The 25,373-nt window shown below is 50.5% G+C and overlaps 2 protein-coding genes across 2 annotated transcripts in view; one reads left to right on the top strand and one right to left on the bottom strand.

Annotated features, from left to right (window-relative positions):
* The window catches only part of Hspg2 (heparan sulfate proteoglycan 2), a 100,195-nt gene extending 87,226 nt beyond the window's left edge, over positions 1-12,969 (top strand). Inside the window, exons 77-98 of the mRNA XM_050152390.1 lie at positions 885-982; positions 1,406-1,672; positions 2,950-3,059; positions 3,226-3,373; positions 3,452-3,568; positions 4,374-4,485; positions 5,580-5,724; positions 5,807-5,906; positions 6,065-6,174; positions 6,290-6,398; positions 7,558-7,656; positions 7,915-8,136; positions 8,481-8,725; positions 9,052-9,223; positions 9,326-9,448; positions 9,542-9,598; positions 10,521-10,596; positions 10,713-10,791; positions 10,930-10,997; positions 11,125-11,208; positions 11,646-11,749; positions 11,860-12,969. Of these exons, the coding sequence (XP_050008347.1) occupies positions 885-982; positions 1,406-1,672; positions 2,950-3,059; positions 3,226-3,373; positions 3,452-3,568; positions 4,374-4,485; positions 5,580-5,724; positions 5,807-5,906; positions 6,065-6,174; positions 6,290-6,398; positions 7,558-7,656; positions 7,915-8,136; positions 8,481-8,725; positions 9,052-9,223; positions 9,326-9,366 (2,095 nt within the window). The 3' untranslated portion in view covers positions 9,367-9,448; positions 9,542-9,598; positions 10,521-10,596; ... (3 more) ...; positions 11,646-11,749; positions 11,860-12,969. The remainder of the gene's footprint in view (positions 1-884; positions 983-1,405; positions 1,673-2,949; positions 3,060-3,225; positions 3,374-3,451; positions 3,569-4,373; positions 4,486-5,579; positions 5,725-5,806; positions 5,907-6,064; positions 6,175-6,289; positions 6,399-7,557; positions 7,657-7,914; positions 8,137-8,480; positions 8,726-9,051; positions 9,224-9,325; positions 9,449-9,541; positions 9,599-10,520; positions 10,597-10,712; positions 10,792-10,929; positions 10,998-11,124; positions 11,209-11,645; positions 11,750-11,859) is intronic.
* A 2,667-nt stretch (positions 12,970-15,636) lies between these two features.
* Positions 15,637-21,585, bottom strand: Ldlrad2 (low density lipoprotein receptor class A domain containing 2). The gene is made up of 5 exons (XM_050156842.1): positions 21,507-21,585; positions 19,404-19,856; positions 18,029-18,160; positions 16,828-16,968; positions 15,637-15,942 (listed from the first exon to the last, which is right to left on the bottom strand). Exons 1-5 carry the CDS (start codon positions 21,583-21,585, stop codon positions 15,710-15,712), a joined length of 1,038 nt encoding a protein of 345 aa, XP_050012799.1. The 3' UTR covers positions 15,637-15,709.
* Positions 21,586-25,373: the final 3,788 nt, after the last annotated feature.

Raw genomic sequence — 25,373 nt, 5'->3', positions numbered from 1 at the left:
GAAACTCACTATGTAGATCAGACTGGCCTCCTCCTGCCTCAGCCTCTCAAGTACTGGAATTACAGATGGGAGCTGCTGTGCCCAACCCTGAGTTTATTAAAACCCCTACTGTTATTGAAGGCAAGAAAATGGGGCCAGAGATCTGCAGCTCAGTCACTGTGAGACCTCAAGTCAGTGTGACAGAGAGCCTTAGAGCAAGAATCTGTGTCTGAGGTGGGTGTGGTAGCCAAGGTTCATGGCACAGACTTATAATAGGGAGGCTGGAGGGGCTACAGGGTGAGTTAGGGCAGCCTAAACAACTTAGTTTGAGAGCATGGCTCCAAATAAAGTGGAAATCAAATGAGGATGTAGCTCATTGGTAGAGCCCTGGCCTGGTATGTGTGTGGCCTCAAGTTCAATCCCTAATACCACAGATAGGTAGACAGATGATGGATTGATGGATGATAGATAGATAGATAGATAGATAGATAGATAGATAGATAGATAGATAGATATTGATGATAGATAGGTTGATTGATAGGTTGATAGATAGATAGATATTGATGATAGATAGGTTGGTAGGTAGATAGATAGATAGATAGATAGATAGATAGATAGATAGATAGATAGATAGATGATAGATAGATAAATGATAGATGGGTTGATAGATAGATGATAGATGGATAGATAGACAGACAGACAGATATGAGATGTTGCGGTACACTACCTTGTCCACCTACATCCGGGTCACTGGCACTGGCTCTCTCTTCTACCATGTAGGACCCAGAGATTAAACACCTGGTTTCAAGTCATCTCTCCTACCCTGTGGCCTGTGTGTTTTAACTCGCACAACTGCAAACATTTTCCATGGCTCTACTTATGACATCGCCCTTCTCTCTCCTCAGAATCCAGAACATAGACCAGAACTGCCAAGGGACATATGTTTGTCAGGCCCATGGGCCTTGGGGACAAGCCCAGGCCAGTGCCCAGCTAATTGTGCAAGGTAGGAGGTGGCGTCGGGCCTCTGCTAAGAGCAGGGCCAGAGATAAGAAAGGGGTGGTGGTGGGATCTGCCCCTGCTCCCCAGGAAACCCTGTAAATGGACATGATAGAGAATTATTCTATTTTCCTTGCTTACACCTTGCCCGGTGTCATGGCCATGACAAGTCTTGCGAGGAGGCAGAGAGGGGAGGGGAGCAGAGCAGTGCAGACTGAATTAGCGGCTTCTCGAGTGCTGGACAAATAGAGGTTTAACAACTGGGTGTGTTGAGTGGCCACACGAAAAGCAAGCCAGGAGCTGGCTGAGTGCCTAGTGTTCCAAGATGTCCCTCTCCCAGACTTGACCTCGTGTGGCCTGGCTCATCTCTCTGTCCCTCCCCCAACCTTGGCCTCCCCCAGCCGGACTAACCACCCTGCCTCTTCTCCAGCCTTGCCTTCAGTGCTCATCAATGTCCGCACCTCTGTGCACTCTGTGGTAGTCGGCCACTCTGTGGAGTTTGAGTGCTTGGCACTGGGTGACCCTAAGCCTCAGGTAACTTGGAGCAAAGTTGGAGGACACCTAAGGCCTGGCATTGTGCAAAGTGGAAGTGTCATCAGGATTGCCCATGTAGAGCTGGCTGACGCAGGACAGTACCGCTGTACGGCCAGCAATGCTGCTGGTACCACCCAGTCCCACGTGCTGCTGCTCGTACAAGGTAGAGACCACCAGGGACTAGGGAAGGGACATGGGAGGGACAGGACCTTGAGGGGCTGCCAGCTCCATCCTGCTACATCTCTCCTTCTGTGCTATCCTGAGGATCTCCTAGTGTCTATATTTAAGGGATAGCTTTTTCAGCAAATGAATGGATGTGAGTGTTTATCTGAGCAAGTTGCATGCCAAGGGCTATCAAGAAGAAAAAGTAGGCCTGGTGTGGTGGCACACGCCTTTAACTCCAGGACTCTGGGGAAGCAGAGACAGGTAGATTTCTGGGCTCGCTGGCTTCAGAGGCAGAGGCAAGCCATTCTCTGAGTTTGAGGTCAGCTGGGGGTGGTACATGAGACCTTGTCTCCAGGAAAAGGAGGAGGAGAAGTAACCCTGACTCTGATGGAGGAGACCTCCACCCTAGTCTAATGGAGGAGACCCCCACCCTAGTCCAATGGTAGACTTTAAAGAAACAGATAGTGTTAAACAGAGAGTAGTGACACATTCTTGCCATTTCAACACCCAGGAGACTGGGGAAGAAAGATCTTGGGTTTGAGGCAAGCCTGGGCTACATAGTAAGACACCATCTCAAAATAAATAAACATACTCCTATAATCCAGCACTTCCAAGGTGGAGGCAAGGGGGATCATAGGTTTAAGCCCACCCTGTGCTACATAGAATGGGTAGAGACCAGCCTGGGCTACAAGAGACTCGGCCTTTTTTTTTTTTAAAAAAAAAAGGGGGGGGTGGAGAGGGGGTAAAGGCACTTGCTGCCAAGCTCCAGGACCCACATAGCGGAAGAGGAGAACTGATTCCTGCAAGTTGTCCTCTGAGACCTCCACACACATGCCTGGCATGTGTACGTATACACAAATGTAAACACACAAATAAATAAACTAATTTTGAAATAAATAAATAAAAAGACACCATGGAAGTAAAACCCTGTAGAAACACAGTAGAGACATAAACTACTTTTTTTAACCTCAAACTCTGAGACTTACTTTACACCTACTCACAAACGCTGCCCTAGTGCCCCCTTCTCAGGTCCCGTCCGTTTCCCTCCTCCTCCACTCCCCACCCCTGAGCTGTACAGATGTCTGCTCAGGCAGGAAGTGATTATCAGCCAGCCTGGTCCCCTCTGTCCAACCAGGAATGAAGAGCCATAGTCCCCTGATTCGTACAGTGGATGCAGTGCCTCTCTCCCAGAGTAAAAAAAAAAGTCTAGAAATCATAAGTTAGCACAAAGTTGGCGGATACCATCACACGGGTGACGTCTGTCTGTCCCCTCAGCCTTGCCTCAGATCTCAACTCCTCCAGAGGTCCGAGTACCTGCTGGTTCTGCGGCTGTCTTCCCGTGCATGGCCTCAGGGTACCCGACTCCTGCCATCACTTGGAGCAAGGTAAATGTTGGGCAAGTGTCAGATGACAGTCCTCCTGGCTTGGACAGGCTCTGAGCCGGTTCAGTACCACAGGACCTGGTCAAGAATGAATGCCCAATTTGAAGGTGGTCCTGAGCAGAGTAGGGGGCATGAGCCAAGGCCAGGCCTTCAGTGTCAGTGTTTGTAGGTGGATGGTGACCTGCCACCCGGCAGCCGCTTGGAGAACAACATGCTGATGCTGCCCTCAGTTCGCCCCCAGGACGCCGGCACCTATGTGTGCACTGCCACCAACCGGCAGGGCAAGGTCAAAGCCTTCGCCTATCTGCAGGTGCCAGGTAGGACAACGTCAGCCCTAATGGGCAGCATGTGCTAACTCATCCACAGGTGTCTCTCTGACAGTCTTCTCTCTGCAGAGCGAGTGGTACCCTACTTCACCCAGACACCCTACTCCTTCTTGCCGCTTCCCACCATCAAAGACGCCTACAGGAAGTTTGAGATCAAGATTACCTTCCGCCCAGACTCTGCAGATGGTAAACCGGCACCCAGTGGGTCTGGAGGCTGGCCTGGGGTGGGGTGGGGACCTGTCTTTTGGATTTGTCATCGCAATAGGAATCCCAACAGAAGCCCTGAACTGTCCAGAGTCCACTGGGTTTCTCTTGCCCCCTTGCTTTTCAGTCTCTCCTCTGTGACATTCCGGCCTCTACCTGGTCCTATTGCATGGCTGCCTTGGTGCCCAGCCCTCCTGGCCCATCTTCCTGTCCTGCTCAATGTTCTTTTTATCTGATGAACCTCTCTCTCTCTCTCCTCATTCTCTCATCCTGCTGGTCTCTCACTTTCACTGCCCAGGCCTTCTTCTCTACTCAGGTGAGTTTCTGCCTCCCTGTCCTCCTTCAGACACACCCTAAAGATGCACGCCCAACAAGTTTGTCCTATCTCGGAGCTCTTAGCAAGGCTCTTCTCCTCAGGTCACTGAAGCTATGATGGTGAGGTTCCTAACCACATTCTAGAGTGAGGGATCATAGATCAGAAAGGCTCAAGACAGCGGTTCTCAATCTGTGGGTCACAATCCCTTTGGGGGATCGAACAATCCTTCCACAGGGATTGTCTGAGACCATCTGCACATCAGATATTTATATTATGACTCATACCAGTAGCAAAATTACAGTTATGAAGTAACAACAAAAAATTGTTATGGTTGGAGGTCATCACAACATGAACTGTATTAAAGGGTTACAGCATTAGCAAGGTTGAAAACCACTGGCCCAAGAACTTAGGTGAGTGTGACAGAGGGCTGGTGACCAGAGGGGAGGCTGCTCACACTCCTATGCCCTCCAGGGATGCTGCTGTACAATGGGCAGAAGCGGATCCCAGGGAGTCCCACCAACCTGGCCAACAGGCAGCCTGATTTCATCTCCTTTGGCCTTGTGGGCGGAAGGCCCGAGTTCCGGTGAGATCTCTCCCTCCATCTTCTAGGAGGGATGGACTGGGAACTGGACACAGGTTTTAGTTGGACGTATTCTGCATTGGGCTGAGTTATACTATGGTGAAGCTATAGAAAGAGTTTACGACTGTTACCCTTGATGGCCAGTCAGTCTACTGAATGAGGCACCTTATCCCGAGCAGGCAGAAGAGGGGTCTTCTACTGTAGGCAGAATTCTTCCACTCATCCGTGTACTTGTTCCTTCTTTCATCTACCCACTCCTTTCATCCATCTTTCATCTACCCCATCTATCTCACCATCCTTCTACCTGTCTGTCCATCCATCCGTTCGCCCATCCATCCATCCATCCATCCATCCATCCATCCACTTACTCGTACATCCATCTATCCATTTATACATCTATTCACCCACCTACCATCCAGCACCCATCCCATCCATCCATTCATTAACCTGTCCATCCATTTACTCATCCCTCTACCCATCCATCTATCCATTTATACATCCACCCATCATCCATCTCTCTATCCCATTTGTCTATCCACTCACCCATCTTCATCCATTCATTCACCTCACCTGTTCATCTATTCATCCACCCATCCACTCATGGGTCTATCAGTTCATCCATCTTCTCACTCATCCTCTAACCAGTCACTCATCCATCCAATAATTACTTGCTTGACTCTTGCCATGTGTCAGGTGCTGTTACAGGTATGAACAGAACAAGATAGGTTGTTCCCTATAGCAGCGACCACTCTAGCTAAGGGAAGCCAAACCTTAACAAAGAAAAGCAAGGCCATCTCAGCAGGAAATGCAGTGAAGCTAAGGACTGGTCTGCAGGGCCTCAAAGCAGAGAATTCCCCCCAGTCCCAAGACCCTGCTCTGGGGATGCTCCCACGGAAAGGTGGGGAAGGAGAAAACTTTCAGAAGAGGTGGGGATAGCCTGGGTTGGGTGATGAAGGGAAAAACAAATCAAAGACAGAATTTCAAATCCAGGACCACGGGGAATGTTGTTCTTCCGCTGGATCCATTGCCCAGCCTGGTCTTGTCTGAGGCCGTGTTTACAAACCTCTCTCTTGTCCCTGCCCCACCCTACGGAGCAGATTTGATGCAGGCTCTGGCATGGCCACCATTCGCCACCCCACACCGCTGGCCCTAGGCCAGTTCCACACTGTGACCCTGCTCCGAAGTCTCACTCATGGATCCTTGATTGTGGGTAATTTGGCCCCTGTCAACGGAACCTCCCAGGTGAGAGCCAGCCTGTCCCCTGTTTCCGGTTCCCAGCCTTTACCTACCCCAGTAGCTGGACCTGACTTACCCACCTCCACAGGGCAAGTTCCAAGGCTTAGACCTGAATGAGGAGCTGTATCTGGGTGGCTATCCCGACTATGGTGCCATCCCGAAGGCTGGGCTGAGCAGTGGCTTTGTTGGTGAGCTTTCTTCTCCCCACCTCCCTAGCTAAGCTTTCCCAGATGGTTATAGAGCCACCCGAGCTAAAGGGAACACAGTAGATATGAAGTGCGGCTGACTAACTTCCCATCCCTCCATATGCTCACCCTGCCTCCCCCAATCCTGCCTCCCCCTCCAGGCTGTGTGCGTGAGCTGCGCATCCAAGGGGAGGAGATCATCTTCCACGACCTCAACCTCACAACACATGGCATCTCCCACTGCCCTACTTGCCAGGACCGACCCTGCCAGGTGGTTCTTCCTATACCACTCCCCTGCTGCCCTGAGCCGTGGCTTGCCCCTGCAGGGGGAGAGGGAGGGAGAGGACTGTGGTCTCCTTGGCTTGATGTCTGTTACTGCTTTGCAGAATGGGGGCCAGTGCCATGATTCAGAGAGCAGCAGCTACAGATGTGTCTGCCCTGCTGGCTTCACTGGCAGCCGCTGTGAGCATTCACAAGCCCTGCATTGCCACCCAGGTGAGTACCCCACTCCTCAAGAATTTAAGAGCCCTCCCATGATGGTAACTAATCTCTCTCAGTAGCCCAGACACTGCCATCTAGGCCTCTGCTGCCCCCCCCCATTACCTGAGCCAGGCACCCCTACCCTGCACTCTTACATAGGCACAGTCTTGTGTGTGGATGTATTTGCTGCGATTGAACCCAAGGCCTTGCACATGCTAGACAAGTGCTCTGCCACCTAGCTACAGCCCTGACCCCACCCCAACCTTGCCATTGCAATCTGGGCATGGCGGCACACTTCTATAATCCCAGGATATGGGTGACTGAGACAAAAGGATTACCATGAGCTCCCGGCAGTCCTCGATGACAAAGTGAGAGACCCTGTCTCAAAGAAACCATAAACAGGGCTGGGGATTTAACTCAACGGTTAGAGTATCTGCCTAATGTTTGCATTCCCAGGGCCCTGGGTTCAGTCTCCAGAACCTCATAAACAAGGTGTACTGTGCCTGTCTGTAGTTCCAGCACTTGGAGTATGGAAGCAGGGGGGGTGAGAAGTTCAAGGTCATCAGATTCATAGTGAGTTTGAGGCCAACCAGGACTACATGAAACCCTGTTTCAAAAAGCGAGCAAAGTTGGGTGGTGGTGGTGCACGCCTTTAATCCCACAACTCGAGAGGCAGAGACAGGTGGATCTCTGTGAGTTTGAAGCCAGACTGGTCTACAGATCACGTTCCAGGACAGGCTCCAAAGCTACAGAGAAACCCTGTCTTGGAAAACAAACAAACAAATGAAAACAAATCTAAAAAAAAAAACAGAAAACAAACAAAAAGCATACTGGGTGGTAGCACTTAGCTATAACCCCAGCTCTCAAGAGGCACAGGCAGGAAGATCATGTACCAATTCAAAGCCAGACTGAACTACAATAGTAAGTTCCAGGCTAGCCAGGGCTACAAAGCAAGACTGCCTAACAGCAGAAACAAACACAGGTACAGTCACTTAATGCCACAGCTGTCCCTGCAGGTCCTCTCTGACTGTCCTTCTTATGACTGTGCCCTCCCCACTTTGGACCTGGACAGTCTTCCCAGGCTAATAAGGTCCCCAGGAGTGTGGGAGGCTTAGTTTAGGCACAATAATCTCCCCTGCTGAGTTGTCGCCCTGTCTCTTCACTATGTCTCCAGAGGCCTGTGGGCCCGACGCCACCTGTGTGAACCGTCCAGATGGTCGAGGCTACACCTGTCGCTGCCACCTGGGCCGCTCAGGGATGAGGTGTGAGGAAGGTGAGTATTCGCTACGGTGGCTGGGGACATTATCCAAGGCACACTGGGGCCATCACAGTCCTGTGAGGGGCAAAATTAGTCTAAAGCAAGAAGATGTTAACACCAGCTGGCTACACGACCGTCTAACCTGAGTCCCTTACTTGGGATTCCCCGAGAGGACTTCTCTCTTCCCAGAAATCTTCAGTCTGATGGTCAGGGCTGGTCCTGAGCCTCTGGTAGGGGATTGGGCGAGGGAGGACTAAGCTATCGCTGCTACAGGTGTGACGGTGACTACCCCATCTATGTCTGGCACTGGCTCCTACCTGGTACTACCGGCTCTCACCAATACCCACCATGAGCTACGCCTGGATGTGGAGTTCAAGCCGCTGGCACCTGATGGGCTCTTGCTGTTCAGTGGTGGCAAGAGTGGGCCCGTGGAAGACTTTGTGTCCCTAGCGATGGTTGGCGGCCACCTGGAGTTCCGCTATGAGTTAGGGTCAGGTAAGCACTGAGCGCCTCGTGTGGATGAGCCTGGGTACCAGGCTTTGCACTGTCTTTGGGTCACCATGTTGCCAAGAGGCAAGATGGGGTAAGACAGGAGCCAGACCTTCTGAGGTCTGTCCCTGTACGCTTCTCTGTGACTTAAAGGCCACCCCTAAGCAGTGATGGCACACACTTTTAATCCTAGCACTCGGGAGGCAGGTGGATCTCTGTGAGTTCAAGTCCAGCACAAACTTGTCATCAGAGATTTGGCAAATATATGAGAAGTGTCCCACTAATCACATCCTGGAGTGGGGGAGTGTCAGGGTCCCTCCAGTACCCAATGCCACCTATGATCTCATCAGGTCTGGCTGTTCTGCGGAGCCATGAGCCACTGGCCTTGGGACGCTGGCACCGAGTGTCTGCAGAGCGCCTCAACAAAGATGGCAGCCTACGGGTGGATGGAGGGCGCCCTGTGCTGCGCTCCTCACCAGGAAAGAGCCAGGGTCTCAACCTGCACACGCTGCTCTACCTGGGGGGCGTGGAGCCCTCCATACAGCTGTCCCCAGCCACCAATATGAGTGCCCACTTCCGTGGCTGTGTGGGCGAGGTGAGGAGTAGCCCCCAGAGGACAGAGGGAAGGAAGGGTTCACTGTGGGACCACTTGCCACTCACAGGGCCCTGGGACTACACATTTTTGGCTGAGACAGTTTCTTCAAAATAGTGATAATAATAGTCCCTACTATTTAAAGTCATGTTGGGAACTGGCTATGTAGGAGGTACTCAGCTTGAAGGCCTCCCTTCCACACTCAGGGTCCTACGCTACTTTGCACGCCCGACTTCCCAGACATTTTCCAGTGCAGGCTCTCTCTTCTGACACACCCATGTGTCTACCTTCCGCATCCCGTGAGTTCCTCGGTGCTCCTCTGCCCGCAGGTGTCTGTGAATGGCAAGCGATTGGACCTCACCTACAGCTTCCTGGGCAGCCAGGGTGTGGGCCAATGCTACGACAGCTCCCCGTGCGAGCGCCAGCCCTGCCGCAATGGCGCCACATGCATGCCTGCGGGTGAATATGAGTTCCAGTGCCTTTGTCAAGATGGCTTTAAAGGTACCAGAGCCAGCCCAGGACACAACAGGACGTGGGACTGGTAGTCCCAGGGTCGGAGGGTAACTCTAGCTCCTGCTCACCCGCCTTTGCCTTGGCCCATAGGAGACCTTTGTGAGCATGAGGAAAACCCTTGCCAGCTCTAAGAGCCTTGTTTGAATGGTGGCACCTGCCGGGGTACCCGTTGCCTCTGTCCTCCTGGCTTCTCTGGTCCACTCTGCCAACAAGGTACTTACTATGAGTTGTATCCACCCTCCTCTGGGGCCAGACACAGTCACTGGGTATCTGTGTTCACCAACTAGATCCCACCCTTCCCCACAGGCGCTGGGTACAACGTAGTGGAGTCTGACTGGCACCTTGAAGGCAGTGGAGGCAATGGTAAGTACTCCCTGTGGCCAGCAAGGCAAATGGGTCTTGGTCTCTCAGGCCTTCTCCTTGAGTTATTTATACCTCAGTTTGGGTCCTCAAGTAAAACAAGCCCATGGGAGGAGCTCACTGGGCCCAGATAGGCAGGAACAAAGAAGGACAAAGTCATAAACAACTTATTGGCAGGGTGACCTTGGGATGGCCTTCAAACTACTCTGAAGTCAGATCCTTCAGTCAGCAAACATTTATTGTGTGCCACATTTGAACAGTCCAGGGCTCATGCTTTGGAATTCTTCATACCTAAAAGTAAAAATGTGTGGAACTGGAGACAGTTAAGAGGGCTGGAGGCTCCTACCAAGATGCGAGTTCAGTTCCCACCACCCACATCAGGGAGCTCACAACTGCCTGTGACTCCAGACCTACGGGATCTGACCATCTCTTCCTCTAACCTCCACAAACACTGATATGCGCGCGCGCGCGCGCGCACACACACACACACACACACACACACACACACACACACACACACAAATACAGCACTTGGGAGGCAGAAGCAGGTGGAGCTCTGTGAATTTGAGGCCAGCCGGATTTACAGAATGAGTTCCAGACAGCCAGGGCTGTTACACAGAGAAACCCCATCTCAAATAAATAAAATTTAAAAAATTTACAAATTAAAAAAAAAAAGTAAAAATGTGGGTCCGTGCAAACCTGATGGCCTGAGTTTGATCCCTGAAACCCTTGATGGAAGGAGAGAACTGACCCCTTAAATTTGTTGCACAAGCTCCACACACACTGTGACACAATCACGCCCACACTCACACACTCTCTCTCACATACACGCACACACACATCATATACACAAGCTCAAAAATAATAATAAAAAAAATGAGATGGGCACAGTGGTGCACACTCACTGTTCCCTACTCTTGCACAGATGCCCCTGGGCAATATGGAGCCTACTTTCACGACAATGGCTTCCTAGGCCTCCCCGGCAACATCTTCTCCAGGAGGTAAGACAGGTGGTGTTGACCCTCTGGGTCCAGCAGGGTTAACAGGAGTCTGAGACTCAGGCTTCCCCTGACCCACTGCTTCCTGCCCCACCCCCACACTCCCCGCTTCTCCCCAGCCTTCCTGAAGCACCTGAGACCATTGAATTCGAGGTTCGGACCAGCACAGCCAATGGGCTCCTGCTCTGGCAGGGTGGGGTGAGTGGACAACCAACTGGAAGTCTTGGGATCCTGGCCTCCTGGTTGGGGAAGTGCAGACAGGAAGGTCGGGGCGACAGCCTGCAGGGTCTCAGCTCCCCAATGTGGAACACTAGAGACCCTACTTTTCCTTGGCAGGTGAGAGAGGCCAGCCGCAGCAAAGACTTCATTAGCCTTGGACTGCAAGATGGCCATCTTGTCTTCAGGTGAATCCTAGCACCTCCATCCCCCCTCTTCCATCCCTGGCTTCTCCCAGCCATACACCCCTAGTGCCATCTGCCCCTTTAACCTCCTGTCCCACCCCGTAACTCACACCTTCGTGGGTCTCCCCAGCTACCAACTGGGCAGTGGGGAGGCCCGTCTTGTCTCTGAGGACCCCATCAATGACGGCGAGTGGCATCGGGTGACAGCGCTGCGGTGAGAAATCCAGTTCAGCACTAGGGGAAGGGACCAGAGGTGGGTATGGGACCAGGAGCTCGTCGCCCTCCAGAGGGGAGGGTAAGGAGGAGGAGGCTTGGAGACCTGAGAGACCGAATGAGAAGGTGATGTGGGAAGGACACCTTGCCGGCAAGCAGAGCTCCATTAGGGTCCAGGGTGGTGCACACCTGTGACCCAGGAACTTGGGAGGTAAAGTCAAGAAGATCCTGAGTTCGAGCCCAGCCTTGACTTTTTAAAGAGAAGCAACCTGAGGTCGGGACTCAGAAGGTGACTGTGTGTAACCAGTAGGTGAGGAGGGACTTGAGGAGTAAGCAGGGGCCAGATTTGTCCACCTATGGGGAGTCTCAATGACAAGAGGAGGATATTTGTGGAGGATGAGAATTCAGGGCAATGGGCCTGACCCTGTCACATTGCAGAGAGGGCCAGAGAGGCTCCATCCAAGTGGACGGTGAGGAGCTTGTCAGCGGCCGGTCCCCAGGTCCTAATGTAGCGGTCAACACAAAGGATATGGTCTACATTGGTGAGTACCCCGCAGGGTGTCGAGACAGGCCGGGGAGGGAATGGCAACCTTCAGCGCTACAGTCTGGCCTCCTTGCCGCTCTGACCCACTGTCACGCTCCTCTTCCACAGGTGGTGCCCCAGATGTGGCCACACTCACCAGAGCCAAGTTCTCCTCTGGGATCACAGGCTGTATCAAGAATCTGGTGCTGCACTCAGCCCGGCCTGGAGGCCCACCCCCACAGCCCCTGGACCTGCAGCATCGTGCCCAAGCAGGGGCCAACACACGTCCCTGCCCCTCATAGGCACCCGCCTCCCTCCCACGGACTCTTGGGCAGCACCCAGCCTGACAATGTCGAGTATATTATTATTAATATTATTATGACTTTTTGTAAGAGACTGAGGCAATGCCACGCTTGCTGCTACCACCCTGGGCTGGACTGGAGGGTGGGTGCGCCAGCTCCCCCACGTGTGTGGGCAGAGCCCCAAGGCTGGTGGGCAGGGCAGGTGGACTGGAAGAGGTTTTCCTCAGAAGGCCACTGGGACTTGAAGTCAGGCTGGTAGGGCTCAAAACTGCTCCACCTCCTTCCCCACTTCAAAGTAAAGTTGGGCTGTCCATTTAGCAGCCCCAGGACAGTCCTCATTGCTCTGAGTGCCAACCTCAGTTTACCACCTGGCACCTCACTGTCACACTGAATGAGGGGACATTGCAGTGGCCTGAGCTACTGTGCTGGGAACAGAAGGCAGCTCACCCCCCACCCGGCCACATCCCAGCTTCCTCCACCCCCACCTAGCCAGAAACCCCATGTCCTTGGCAGCCTTCCCTACCACCCAGCCCACTTCCACCTGCATTCCCCACCACCACCCACACACAGCTCAGGGCCCTGCCCTCAGGAGCTGCAAGGGAGACCAACTCTCCCCCCCACACACCGGCTAGGCAGAGCCCAGCAATGAAGTCCCACCACACCAGGCCGTACCCCCTACACTTCTGGAGGTGAAGGCCCAGGGCGTGGGGGAGCAGGAATCAGGAAGACCAGTGTCTTGGTGGGGGCAGCTGAGGCCTCAGATTGGGAAGGGGAGAAGGGGTGATGCCCTGCCCACCCGGAAGCCTGAGGGCCCAATTGAGGGGTAAGCAGACCCAGACTACGGCTGTTGGGATACTTGGCCTCGGGTCCTCAAGGGAACCCCCTGTGGTCTTCATCTGATTTTTTTCTTAATAAATGGTGCTATCCCTGCCAAAAAGTCTCCTGTCTCTTTGACAAGGGGTCCACTCAGTACTGCATGGGGTGGAGGGCAGGGCAGGGTTTCTGAGATCAGAAGGAAAAGCAAAACCAAACAAGTTTCACGATCAGATAACGGCCCAGTTCCTGCCCTTGGTACCCCTTCCCCAGGCCAGAGCAGTGCCCACCCTTGCTCTTCGGACCCTCCCAGCACAGCGCCCACCCCAGTCACAGGACCCACCCAGCACAGTACCCCACCCTTGCTCTTCGGACCCTCCCAGCACAGTGCCCACCCCTGCCCACAGGACCTGCCCAGCACAGCGCCCACCCCACTCACAGAACCCACCCACATGACCTGTTGTCTCTGTCATGAGCACTGTGCTTCAGACGAAGATTATGTCTTTCAACAAATCAGGTTTTACTGAATTGACAATAAATTCGTAAGCTATGTCATTATTGGTTACAAAGTCACTCACAGACATGGCCCTTGACAACGTCAGATTCTTTTCTTCTGATCCTAACGACTAATATTATTTCTCAGGATACTTGTCACAGCATTGTTCGTGTATCTATGTGTATATACATGTGTGCATGTGTGCTGTGTTACAGATCAGCTGCGAAAGGTTTGTAGAGGCCCCAGTGAAGACAAAGGCAGAGCGGCAGAGAGGCCCTGCTGAGTCCAACAGCCCAGTTAGCATTCCCAGTCGCCTGGGAGCTGGCTTCCAACAGTTAGCAGCTCAGACAAGCCAAGCAGGGGACCCTGCTCCCTGATGCACTGAAGCCTCCACATTAGGACTCTGTCCAATCTAGGACCCACTGACTGCTGGTGGCCACTGTACCCCTGCATTGGCTGTCCTTCCCTGTATACGATCCAGGGCAAGAGGTTACATCATCCATTGGTGTTACGTTCATAGGTCTGGTTTTTCTTCCATTGTTGTTGTTTGTTTTGTATTTTTAAGTTTTATTTCTTTTACACGTATGGGGGTTTAGTCTGCATGTGTCTTCTGTGCACCACCTGTGTGTCTAATAACTGCAGAAGCCGGAAGAAGATGTCGGATCACCTGAGGCTGGAATTACCATTGTGAGCCACCATGTGGGGACTGGGAATCAAACCTGGATCCTTTGGAAGGGTAGCCAGTGTTCTTAACCACTAAACTACCTTCCCTGGTTTGATTCTTCAAGACAAGGTCTCTGTATAGCCCTGGCTGTAGACCAAGCTGACCTCAAACTCTGCCTTCCTCTGCCTCCTGAGTGCTAGGATTAAAGGTGTGTGCCACCATGCCAGGAACCAGCCCCTGTTTTTGTACTTTTAGGACAAGGTGTTATTCTGTAGTCCAGGCTGGCAACTCAGGACAACCTCAACATCTCAAGTGCTGGAATTATAGGTGTGATTCATTGACACCTAACTTGGTTTTTCTGATACAGTTTTGATAGGCTCATTTAAAAAAACTTTTTATTTTTAGATTTACTTATTTTATTTGTATGAGGGTTTTGTCTGCAGGTGTGTGTGTATACATATGTGTGTGTATACCATGCACGCCTGGTACCAATGCCCAAGGAAGCCAGAAGAGAGTGTCAGATTCCCTGGGGCTGGGGTTACAGATGTTTGTGAGCTGCCAAGTTGGTGACAAGAAGAGAATGCAGATCTTCAACAAGTATTCTTTTTATTGTTTTAGATTTATTTATTTATGTTATGTATATGAGTGCTCTATCTGCATGGGCACCTTTATGCCAGGAGAGGGCATCAGATCCACTAGAGATGGTTGTGAGCCTCCACAGGGTTGCCAGGAATTGAACTCAGGACCTCTGGAAGAGCAGTCAGTGCTGTTAACCACTAAACAATCTCTCCAATCCCTACAACAAGTATTCTTTTTTTAAAAAAAATTATGTACTTTTATTTTATGTGCATTGGTGTTTTGCCTATACATATGTCTGTGTGAGGGTATCAGATCCCCTAGACCTAGAGAGCTATCATGTGGGTGCCAGGAATTGAACCTGGGTCCTCTGTAAGGACAGCTAGTGCTCTTCACCTCTGAACCGCCAGCCCTGGCAGCAAGTGTTTTTAAGCACTGAGCTACCACCTCTCGAAGGCCCTCATTTTTTGTTATTGTCTGTTTATATGGTTTTTTTGTTGGTTTGGGGGCTTTGTTGTTAACCAGAGTCTCCTGTAACCACGCTGACTTTGAACTTGCTGTGTAGCTGAGGTTGACCTTGAACACCAATGCTCCTGCCTCTTCCTGCTGAGTCCTGGGATGACCGGTGTGTACTGCCATATCCAGCTTTATGAAGTGTTGGGGGGGGGACAGAACCCAGGGCTCTGTGCATGCTAGACAAGTACTCTACTTAACTACATCCCCAGAGCTGGAGAGACCCCCTGTGTCAGTGTGTTCTGATTAGATCTGACGTGGTCATAGGTGGTGATATTTAGTCTGTTATTTACCCATCTGGGCCTCGCTGTTCATGCTACAGCATCTGTTTAGAGTCCATCTGCCCACTTCAAAGGTAGCCTGCTTTTGTTTTCTAAAAGGTGTTCACTCAGAGCAAAGCCCAGCATGGAAGCTACTGTGCTGGACAATAAGGGATAACTAAGAGCAAAGCATGCCTGATTACTCTGCTTTCTGCAACTTTGGCCCTATTTGGGAAACAGGACTCAGCCTATTTCCCAGAGAGGCAGACTGAGGCTCAAAGAACCGAGTGACCTGTTCCAAGTCAGCCAGGCAACAGAGCTTGAAGCTCAGGCCTGTCAGGCCCCAGACAGCCCCCTAAGGACGGCCTCCCTGGCTCTGGAGAGCTGGCCAGTTCAGCCACAGATCCCCAGGAGCCACCCGACCAGGGCACAGGTGGCAAGCATCGTAGGATGTGCAGCATCTGAGACAGAGCCTGTGAGCCCCTGGGTGCCAACCCAGCCAACCCGGGCAGCAGCACCACCACCAGAGGAGGCCAGTGGAGGTCAACAGTATCGAGGAGGCCAGAGCCACCCACCGGATCCAAGCACCTGTGGGAGGAATGAGAGTCCAGTGAGCTTCCACCTGGAGACCTAATGTCCTGACATCACATAGACGGGACCTGTGTGTGTGTGTGTGTGTGTGTGTGTGTGTGTGTGTGTGTGTGTGTGTGTGTTGTGTATGTGTGAGTGTATGTGTATCCCAAGTAATATTATGGTGGGGTGAGGGTTTGAGGATCCAGGGACGACTATGTGGAGTCTGTAGATTGAAGTCAGCCTGCCAGGCTTACTCCTCCTTGCCAGCCCTCCATTTTTTTATCTTTTTTTTTCCTTAATTTTCTAGGGTTTATTTATTTTGCTGGGTGGTGGCGTCGCAAGCCTTTAATACCAGCACTCGGGAGGCAGAGGCAGGTGGATCTCTGTGAGTTCGAGGCCAAGCTGGGATTAAAGGCATAGTCCTCCATGCCCAGCAAGCCTCTTTTTTTTTAAGGTTTATTTTTAGTTATGGGGGAGGGCATTTGCACATGCATGCAGGTGTCCTTGGAAGCCAGAGGCATCAGTTCCCCTGGAGCTGGAGTTACAGGCAGTTGTGAGCTGCCCAGCTGTGTGCAGGCAACCAAACTCAGGTTCTCTGCAAAAGTAGCATGCACTCTTAGCCTCTGAGCCATTTCTCCAACCCAGGAGGCTTCCTTGCCTCGCTCTCTTCTTTGCCACCTGAGACAAGGTCTCTCCCACTGAACCCAAGGCTAGCCCTTTGGGCCAGACTGGCTTTCCCAGTGCTGGGGTTACAAATCCACCCTGCTGAGCCTGGTTTTATACTCAGGCTGTGGGATCTAAAGTCAAGCTCTCAGGCCATGCAGCAAGCGTTTTCCTAAACTGAGCCAAGTGGGATTTTGGTAGAAGAATGTAAGAGGTTCATCACTAGACGCCAGCTACCTTCCAACACTTCTTGTGTAATTGGTGCCAGGCTTGCTGGAGAGGTCCTCTCCGCTGCAGAGCCAAGAGCCATGAGGAGAGTCGGAGGCCTGGAACTGTCACCTTCCATTCTCGGGGTCTGCGTGGGTACCAGAGAAGGACCTGTGAGAGTAACAGCACTCTGAGAGCCCCTTCACAGGACACGGCGGTGTCACGCCCCATCAAACTCCTCTGCAGTCCCCACTGCCGTGGAATAATCCCTCGGTACACTGTGAAGATGCGTCGCTCTCGCTGTCAATAAAAAGTTGATGGGCTGATAGCTAGGCAGGATTTGGGGGGCAGAGAGAATGCTGGGAAGAAGAAAGGGCTCTGTCAGGGAGTCATGAGCCAGAAGCAGAAGAAGTCACATGGGAAGTTCAGAGATGAGGTAAACGCGCCTTGGGGCAGCACAGAGATGACTAGAAATGCGTTATTTTAAGTTGTAAGAGCTGGCTGGAGATAAGCCTAAACTATCGGCTGAGCATTTATAATTAATAAGCTTCTGAACGGCTATTTGGGGGCATCTGCTGAGATGCAGGGAAACTCTGCCTACAACGCACTGCTAGAATAAGGGAAATGAGGGACAAAGAGGGGATAAAACATCTGGCCAAGGTCACACAGCTGGAGGTGAGGTCTGATCTCCTATTCAGCAGGCTTATAATTAGAGCTGCTTCTCAAGACAAGGGACAGACCAACCTGGGTGAGCAGCTTCTGTGCAGCAAGAGTCACTCTGTGTGGCACACTCAACTGACAGTACTCACAGTTGAGGTGCCTGCAAGGTTAGGTGTCATGACCCCCATCCCCTTCTGACGAGGAAACCAAGGTGTCATGAAATTTGCTATTTTAATCAGTTAGCTATTGTTACTCAAGCATCCGCCATACCCCAGATGTCATTGGAATGGCCGGCAATAATTAACTGAAATAAATGAGACAGGTCCTCCCTCGGGTCCTGTGAAGAACAGCCTCGTTCCCAAGGTCTCAGGTCATAAGCTGGACTAGACCCTTCCCTGTTTCGTTGGCTCTCACCCCCTTGGTCTCTAACCTGACTACTATTGTGGTCACACTCCTCCCTGCTCCATGCCACCTCCCCACTCAGGCCCTGCCATCCAGAAGAAGGGTAGTAGGGCCAACAAGCCTCTCCGCTTTGCTATGCAGTGGGGTCCGAGCAACTCTCGTCACTGACCTCTGCAGCTGGCTGGGGGTTGGGTGTCCTGGTCACTGCCGTCACCACAGTTGTCCATATCCCTGTCATCACACAGCAGGCTTCGGGGCACACACCTACTATTCCGACAGCGGAAGTAGGTGCCGCAAAACCCTGGGGTTGAAAAGGGAAGCTGGGAGTAAGGATCCTAAACCAGCTCCTACAACAGTGTGGCCCACAGTGACAGAACTGCTTGGCGTGGGGGCAGGACAGGGCTGCTGTCAGTACATACGAGAAAGGTGTTTCCTGGGGAGACAGCAGTACAATCCTGGTGGCAATGAACACAGTGGTAGTGGTGGTGGTGGTGGTGGTGGTGGTGGTGGTGGTGGTGGTGGTGGTGGTGGTGGTGGTAATGGTGCTGCTGGTAGTTGATGGTGATGGTGGTGGTGGTGTGATGGTTAACACCTACTGAATTCATGAAATAGGTAGCCTAGGCTCTTCTTGAACTTGCTATGCAGCTGATGATGACATTTGGCTTCTGGTCTTATTGCCTCTACCTTCCAATTGCTGTGTTTACAGAGTGCACCACCATGCCTGATTTATGCAATGCTGGAGATCAAACACAGGGCCTTCTTTGAGCTGGGCAAGCTACATCCCAGACCCTTTAATTTACTATTTCTTAAAGATTTATTTATTTGAAGAAAAAAAAAAGCCGGCAGTGGTGGCACATGTCTTTAATCCCAGCATTTGGGAGGCAGGGGCTGGCAGATCCAGCCTGGTCTACAGAGCGAATTAAAGGGCAAGTTTCAAAGCTGCACAGAGAAACCCTGTCTCAAAACAAAACAAAACAAAAAACCTAGGTTTGAGCCAGGCATAATGTCATAATGTTGAAGAAGGCCTGTGACCCCAGACCTTAGGAGCACAGACAGAAAGATCTCTAGGTCAAAGACAAATTGGGCTCCCTTAATCCCAGCGTCAAGAGTCAAGCAGATCTCTGTGAGTTCAAGGCCAGCTTGGTCTGCAGAGCAAGAACCAGAACAGCCAAAGCTACACAGAGAAACCCTGTCTTGAAGAACCGAAATAAATAAATAAATAAATAAATAAATAAATAAGTAAATAAATAAATAAAGATGAGTGTGCAAGGTGTGTGTGTGTTTAATTATGAGTGCAATATGGGTATGGTTTGAGTGTGAAACTGGTATCCTATGTGAGTGTGCTTCCAAGTGTATCCAGAAGTGTGCGTCAGGGCTAGAAGGAAGCAGGACTTGTAGATCTCTCTCATTGGTTCGTCCCTCGCTGGTTCCACTAAACGCACTCTTTCGCAGCTGGGACCCCATTCCTCCCTTCCCTCCGTCTGAGCATCTCTTCTTCAACTCTGACTCTCCTCACCTCACCCTGGTCATCAAACCCAACTCACCCAGGCGGAAAGAGGTCACCTCGCCCAAGAAATCCACACGGGGCTGGCGGCCCCTGGTGACCAAGCGCAGGCCAAGCCAGGGTCCCGAGGACGTGAGAGGGGCGGGGATGGTCAGGCCGCAAATCGGGGGTCCAAGGGCCCGCGGCGCCCCCTGCGGGCCGTCATAGAACTGCAGGTAGGAGCCTGGTGAGCATGGGTCGGGCGAGGAAGCATTGGGGGCCCGGGTGGCCTTGGTGGACACGGTAGCTGCGGTGATCCGGGTGGCAGAGGACAAGCTGTAGACCAGGAAGAAGCGGAACTGGAAGCGCATCCTGTCTTCAGGGGTCGCGGCATGCAGCCACAGCATGCAGTCGGTGTTCGGAGTCACAAAGTAGAACTTGCGAGAAGCCGAGTGCGAGCGCAGCTGCAGCGCATCCCCTTGCCATGTCTGTCCGCACATTTCTGTCAGGTCCGCTGAAGGGAAGAGAGCAGGGATCTTGTGATATAATCACGCCGTCCCCGACCCGCCCTCCATGCTTGATCCCAGCATCTCGCACATCCTCTATGAACCTCGTTGGCAAAACAGGGATGAATTTTGGTGAGCACTTTATGATAATTCTAAGCCACACAGCTCCTTATTCAAAAGCTTTGGACTTCAGCCCCTAGGGTAATGGCATCTGCCTGCCTGTAAAACCAGTATTCTTGGAGTACAGGATTCTTCGTAACGGTGGGTTAAGGCTGGCATGGGTTACAAATTCAGACCCTGTCAAAAAAAGAAAAGAAAAGAAAAAGAAAAAAAGAACAAAGAAAAAAAGAAAGGACATGACAGCTGACTGCTCCTAGGGATGGTGGAGGAGACAGGTTATTGTAGCCGTAAGGGAGGGCATAGCCAGAGGCAGGGACCTCTGGGAGAATCCAGAGTGGACAAGTCTAGACTGAGCCAGGCCAAGTGAGGCGAGGGAGGAAGGGAAGTGAGAGGGGTGAGAGGGGAGCCAGGTGCGGCAGCCAGGAGGCCCAAAATATAAAGAGAATGGGTAACCAAAATGGTTGGATTACATAGGGAAGAGTAGCCCAGCCTCCTGGGCTGGAGAGTTCAGGGTAGAGGTGGAGTGTGTCATCCGGGAGGGCCCTGTTACAGGTAGGGACTGAGGGAAACAGGGAGAGCCTGAGAGCCAAATCTGCTATGATGTGTTAAATAGGCACCTCAGCCATTTGTGCAGGAGTAGCCGGGTGCTGTGCAGCAGTTCCTGTAACACCAGCTAGGAGGATGAAAGCCATGGCCTGCTGAGCTATAGAGGGTGTTCAAGGGCAGCCTGGGTAATTTAGTGAATCTCTGCCCTAAACACTGAAAGCAGTGGGCTGGGGGTGTAGCTCAGAGGTAGAGCGAGCACATGCCTAATCCCTGGGAGGCTCTAGTTCAACATCTAGTACTGTAAAAATCAATCAATCAATAAATAAATAAATGACAGCGTGAAAAGAGCTGGGAAGCTCTTTTTCCTTCTAGCTTCTAAAAGTTGAGCAAGTTTTTCAGAGCAACCTTCTTGCAAGGATGACATGCTTTGGCTGCTCAAGTACTGGTCTCTGGAATCACACATGGCTATTCTTTCTCTGTCTCTCTTTCCTCCCCCTCCCCAAAGTTTTTTTGAGACAGGATTTCTCTGTCTAGCTTTGACTGTCCTGCAACTCGCTTTGCAGACCAGGCTGACCTTGAACTCATAGAGTTGTGCCACCAGAGTGTTGGAATGAAAGGTGTGCACCACCCCTGCCCAGCTCTAAATTTTTTTCTGTGGTATGGGAATGAAACCCCGGGGCCTTATATGTCTTTTTGTTTGTTTGTTTTCTGAGACAGGGTTTCTCTGTGTAACCTTCCTGGCTGTCACTGAACTGCACCAGTGACATTGGGGCTAGGATGCAGGAATGCCCAATGCATACTGTCTCATCCACAGCCATAGACCCCTGCCTCTGGATCCTTCTAGAAGCTTCAGAGGGACTGAAATAGGCTTGAGAATTCTAAGCAAGACCCAGCCTCCCTTATCAAGAGACTGCCTACCAGAGTGAGTGCTGGCTGAGGAAAACCTGGGAATAAGAGTTTTGGGTGAGCCCCTTCCAGGCTCTTCCACTCACCTGTCCCCAGGGCAGACACAGCCAGAGCAGTTGTCCCCAGAAGGAACAGCCTTTGGGGAAGCTGCCAAAGAAAAGTCATCCTTGCTCTGTACCCAGCAGGGGGAAGACCTTGGAATCCCCTTGGGGGGTCTTTGGGGAAACTGGGGTGCAGGGCCTGGCTGCTCCTGGAAGTGCACAGGGCACAATGAGCAGGGAGGCCAGCTCCTCAGGTCCTCACTATGTTTTGGGCTCCCCCTTCTAAGTCTTCTTCCTTCTGATCAGAATTGCATCTAAGGGTTGCCGTGGAGATTTGGGGCCCCAAGCTGGAGAGAAGACAAGGCAGACAGGAACTGGGAGCCATAGATCCGGCTTAACTTCTGGGCTTCTTGGGAGGGGGGGGTGGTGGCTCTGCTGCCTTCCTGGATATGTGGGAAACTGAGCTTGAGAAAATCTCAGGACACCAAAGGCCTAGAGAAGCTGTAAGGGATGGCACATGGGACCCAGTGTTGCTTCAGTTTCTAACCAAGGGTTCCTGCCCCAGGGTCTTTACACTCCAATCCACTCTAAACCATGCTGTGGGAACTCCTTCAACCAATAGTTTTCAAGATCCCGGCCCACTTTGGGCATGGTCTCACGCATTATAAATGCAGACGAAAAGCATGCCATGCCTCTTGGCTGTTGGATACCTGTCCAGTTCCCAGCACATGCCGAGGACTGCAGATGGCTAGCTATCTTTTCTGTGAGTTTATCCCCAAATAGTAAACCTTTGTTATACTTCCTTCCGACGATTGTGGAACTCTTTTATACGCCAACAAATCGGTGCCAACGTGGTCTGAATCCACACCACTGCTGGGCCCGCCCAGGCCCCACGTACATCGCACAGCTGAACTACTGTTCTCGGCAGCGCTACAAGGTTTGGCTCGGCTGGTCCACCGCCAGCCCGTGTCCACTTGACTTGGTTCAGCCAGCTACAGCCGCCCACTGCTTTCTGCTGCAACTCTTCTGCAGCTCCTCTGGCTTCTGCCAGGCCCGCTCTGATCAGGCCGAGCCTGACAAACGGGAGCAGTGGCTCTAATCCTGCACCTGGAACACAGGCTTGCATTCTAAATTCAGATCCACGAATGCCTGGCCTGAGCTTAGGCCAGTAACCTCACAGCTCACAACTGCCCGCAAGCTCTGGGTTTCTTGATATTCTGACCAACTCAAACCTCCATACAGGAATGTGCTGCTTTTAAGTAATTAACTAAATTTGTTAGTAATTCTAAGTCTCAGGTATTTCAGGTATGGCTCTAGGACCTGCCTTACAACTGCAACTGCGACACCTGCTGCCCAATCAAGATCATTACACCTAAAAAGATTCTGAAAATTATGAGGGAAATTAATTTGATTAATAAATAAATAAATAAATTTGAAAATTGTAAACCAACCCCAAGATAAGGGTAGACAATATCAGTATCCAGAAATTTAACTCTTTATTTCTAAAATGCATAGAATTTTGCAAAAGTTATGATTTATCTTGTACATATATTTTTGTAATCATGCAGCTGTTAGCTTTGTTCTTTGTATTATATCCTTAGATAAATGGTTTGATGACAAAGTCAAGAATGAGAAACTTTTAGGAAGGATATAGACTTTAGCTTAAAGGATCCATTCTATTGAAAACGATAACCTTAATTTGACATGTAAAATTAAATCCATGTCAATGGGTTATGAAATCTTACAAAAGGGTACTGAGAGATTATCTAAAAGAATTCATACCATTGAAATTGACAATCAAAATCTGTTAAAAAGTTATGATAAGCTGGCAGATACAACATACCTCCAGGAAGGCAATCTACACACCACCCAAATAATGTCCAAGAATGTGAAGGTATCAATAATGGAAAAATTCTTAAAGCCTTGGAATCACATTACAAAATGAGAACCAGAAATTGATTTGATAAAACCATCAGAAATATTCATAGGTCAAGAGATTCAGGCTTGCTGGGCGGTGGTGGCGCACGCCTTTAATCCCAGCACTTGGGAGGCAGAGGCAGGCGAATCTCTGTGAGTTAGAGAGACCAGCCTGGTCTACAGAGCTAGTTCCAGGACAGGCTCCAAAGCCACAGAGAAACCCTGTCTCAAAAAAAAAAACAAAAAAAAAAAAAGAGAGAGATTCAGGCTTTACAAAAGACAGTGATGAAAAGATTTGAATCCATTGATGAATTTTTCAGAACTGATAAACAGGATGGGAGGTACAGGCAAAGGGTTTAGCATCACCAGTACCTCTCAGAGTCAGAGATGGTTTACCAAGAGTTTTAGCTACTTATCCTGTTATTAGCTCTGAAAAGTCAGCAAATACTCGATACCCAAATAGATACGTAGAATGTAAATGGAAACTTGTAGGTCTAAAAGATCTAAAAGAAATTAAGCAAGCAGTAGTACCTTATGGCATGCATTCACCATTGTTAGGGAGCTGGTAAAGACGGACTTCAAGCAATAGGGCTACTCCACATGATTGGCTTCAATTAGTCTCAGCAGTGTTAGAAGATGGACCGCAGATATGGTAGAAGTGCTATTGGAGAAAGCAGGCTAAAGCTGTAGAACAGCAAGGTAGAGTCAAAGACTTTGAAGCTTCCCAAGATCAAATTCTTGGCAAGGGCCTTTATGCTGATCTACAGAGTCAAGCTATTTACAATGAATACATTTTGTCTTTATGCTATACAGCAGCCCTGAATGCTTGGGACAGGATTCAAGAACCATGAAGAATTGTATGACTAAGATCATACAATGCCCAATAGCACCCTTTAGTGACTTCTTTCTCTTTTTTAAAATATTTATTTATTTTATTATGCATACAATATTCTGTCTATGTGTATGTCTGCAGGCCAGAAGAGGGCACCAGACCTCATTACCACTATGTGGTTGCCGGGAATTGAACTCAGGACCTTTGGAAGAGCAGGTAATGCTCCTAACCACTGAGCCATCTCTCCAGCCCCCCCTTTAGTGACTTTTTACAAAGATTAACTAAAGCTGTACAAATAGGGGTAACATATCCAGAAGCTAGATGAGTACTTATTGAATCTCTGGCTTTTGAAAATGCCAACTTAGAATGCAAAAAGATACTTGGGCCTTTAAAGATCAGATCAGCACCAGTAGATGAATGGATCCTGCACACATGCCAATGTTGAGTCATTTGACTATAATACTGAGTCTTGGGCAGGAGAAGCAATTTCCAAAGGTATAAAGAGACATCAAAATACCAAATGTTTTAATATTGGTATAATAGGACATCTGAGAATGAATTGTAGACAAGGCATTCCTAGAAATAATGTTTCCTCTGGGAATAATAAAAGTAGACAGCCTCAATCTTCTGGAATATGTAGAAGATGTGGCAAAGGCTGACATTGGACCAATGAATGTAGATCAACTAGAGAAAAATAAGGCAACCTTTTACCATCAGGAAGTTCCTAGGCCCCCAGGTCAAATGTGGTACAGTCATTCCTGATCACTGTGGAGGATACACCTCCCCAGGAAAATTTAAAAATCCAGTGCCTAGGGGGCTGGAGAGATGGCTCAGTGGTTAAGAGCATTGCCTGCTCTTCCAAAGGTCCTGAGTTCAATTCCCAGCAACCACATGGTGGCTCACAACCATCTGTAATGAGACCTGCAGGAAGAATACTGTATACATAATAAAAATAAATAAATATTTTTAAAAAATCCAGTGGGGAGCTGGAGAAATGGCTCAGAGCTTAAGAGCATTGCCTGCTCTTCCAAAGGTCCTGAGTTCAATTCCCAGCAACCACATGGTGGCTCACAACCATCTGTAATGGGATCTGGTGCCCTCTTCTGGCCTGCAGGCATACACACAGACAGAATATTGTATACATAACAAATAAATAAATATTT

This window comes from Alexandromys fortis, unplaced genomic scaffold (assembly GCF_014885135.2).
Source record: "Alexandromys fortis isolate MF-2015 unplaced genomic scaffold, M_Fortis_MF-2015_v1.1 scaffold_26, whole genome shotgun sequence".
In the NCBI taxonomy this organism is placed as follows: domain Eukaryota; kingdom Metazoa; phylum Chordata; class Mammalia; order Rodentia; family Cricetidae; genus Alexandromys; species Alexandromys fortis.
This window is presented reverse-complemented; position numbering and strand designations above follow the sequence as displayed.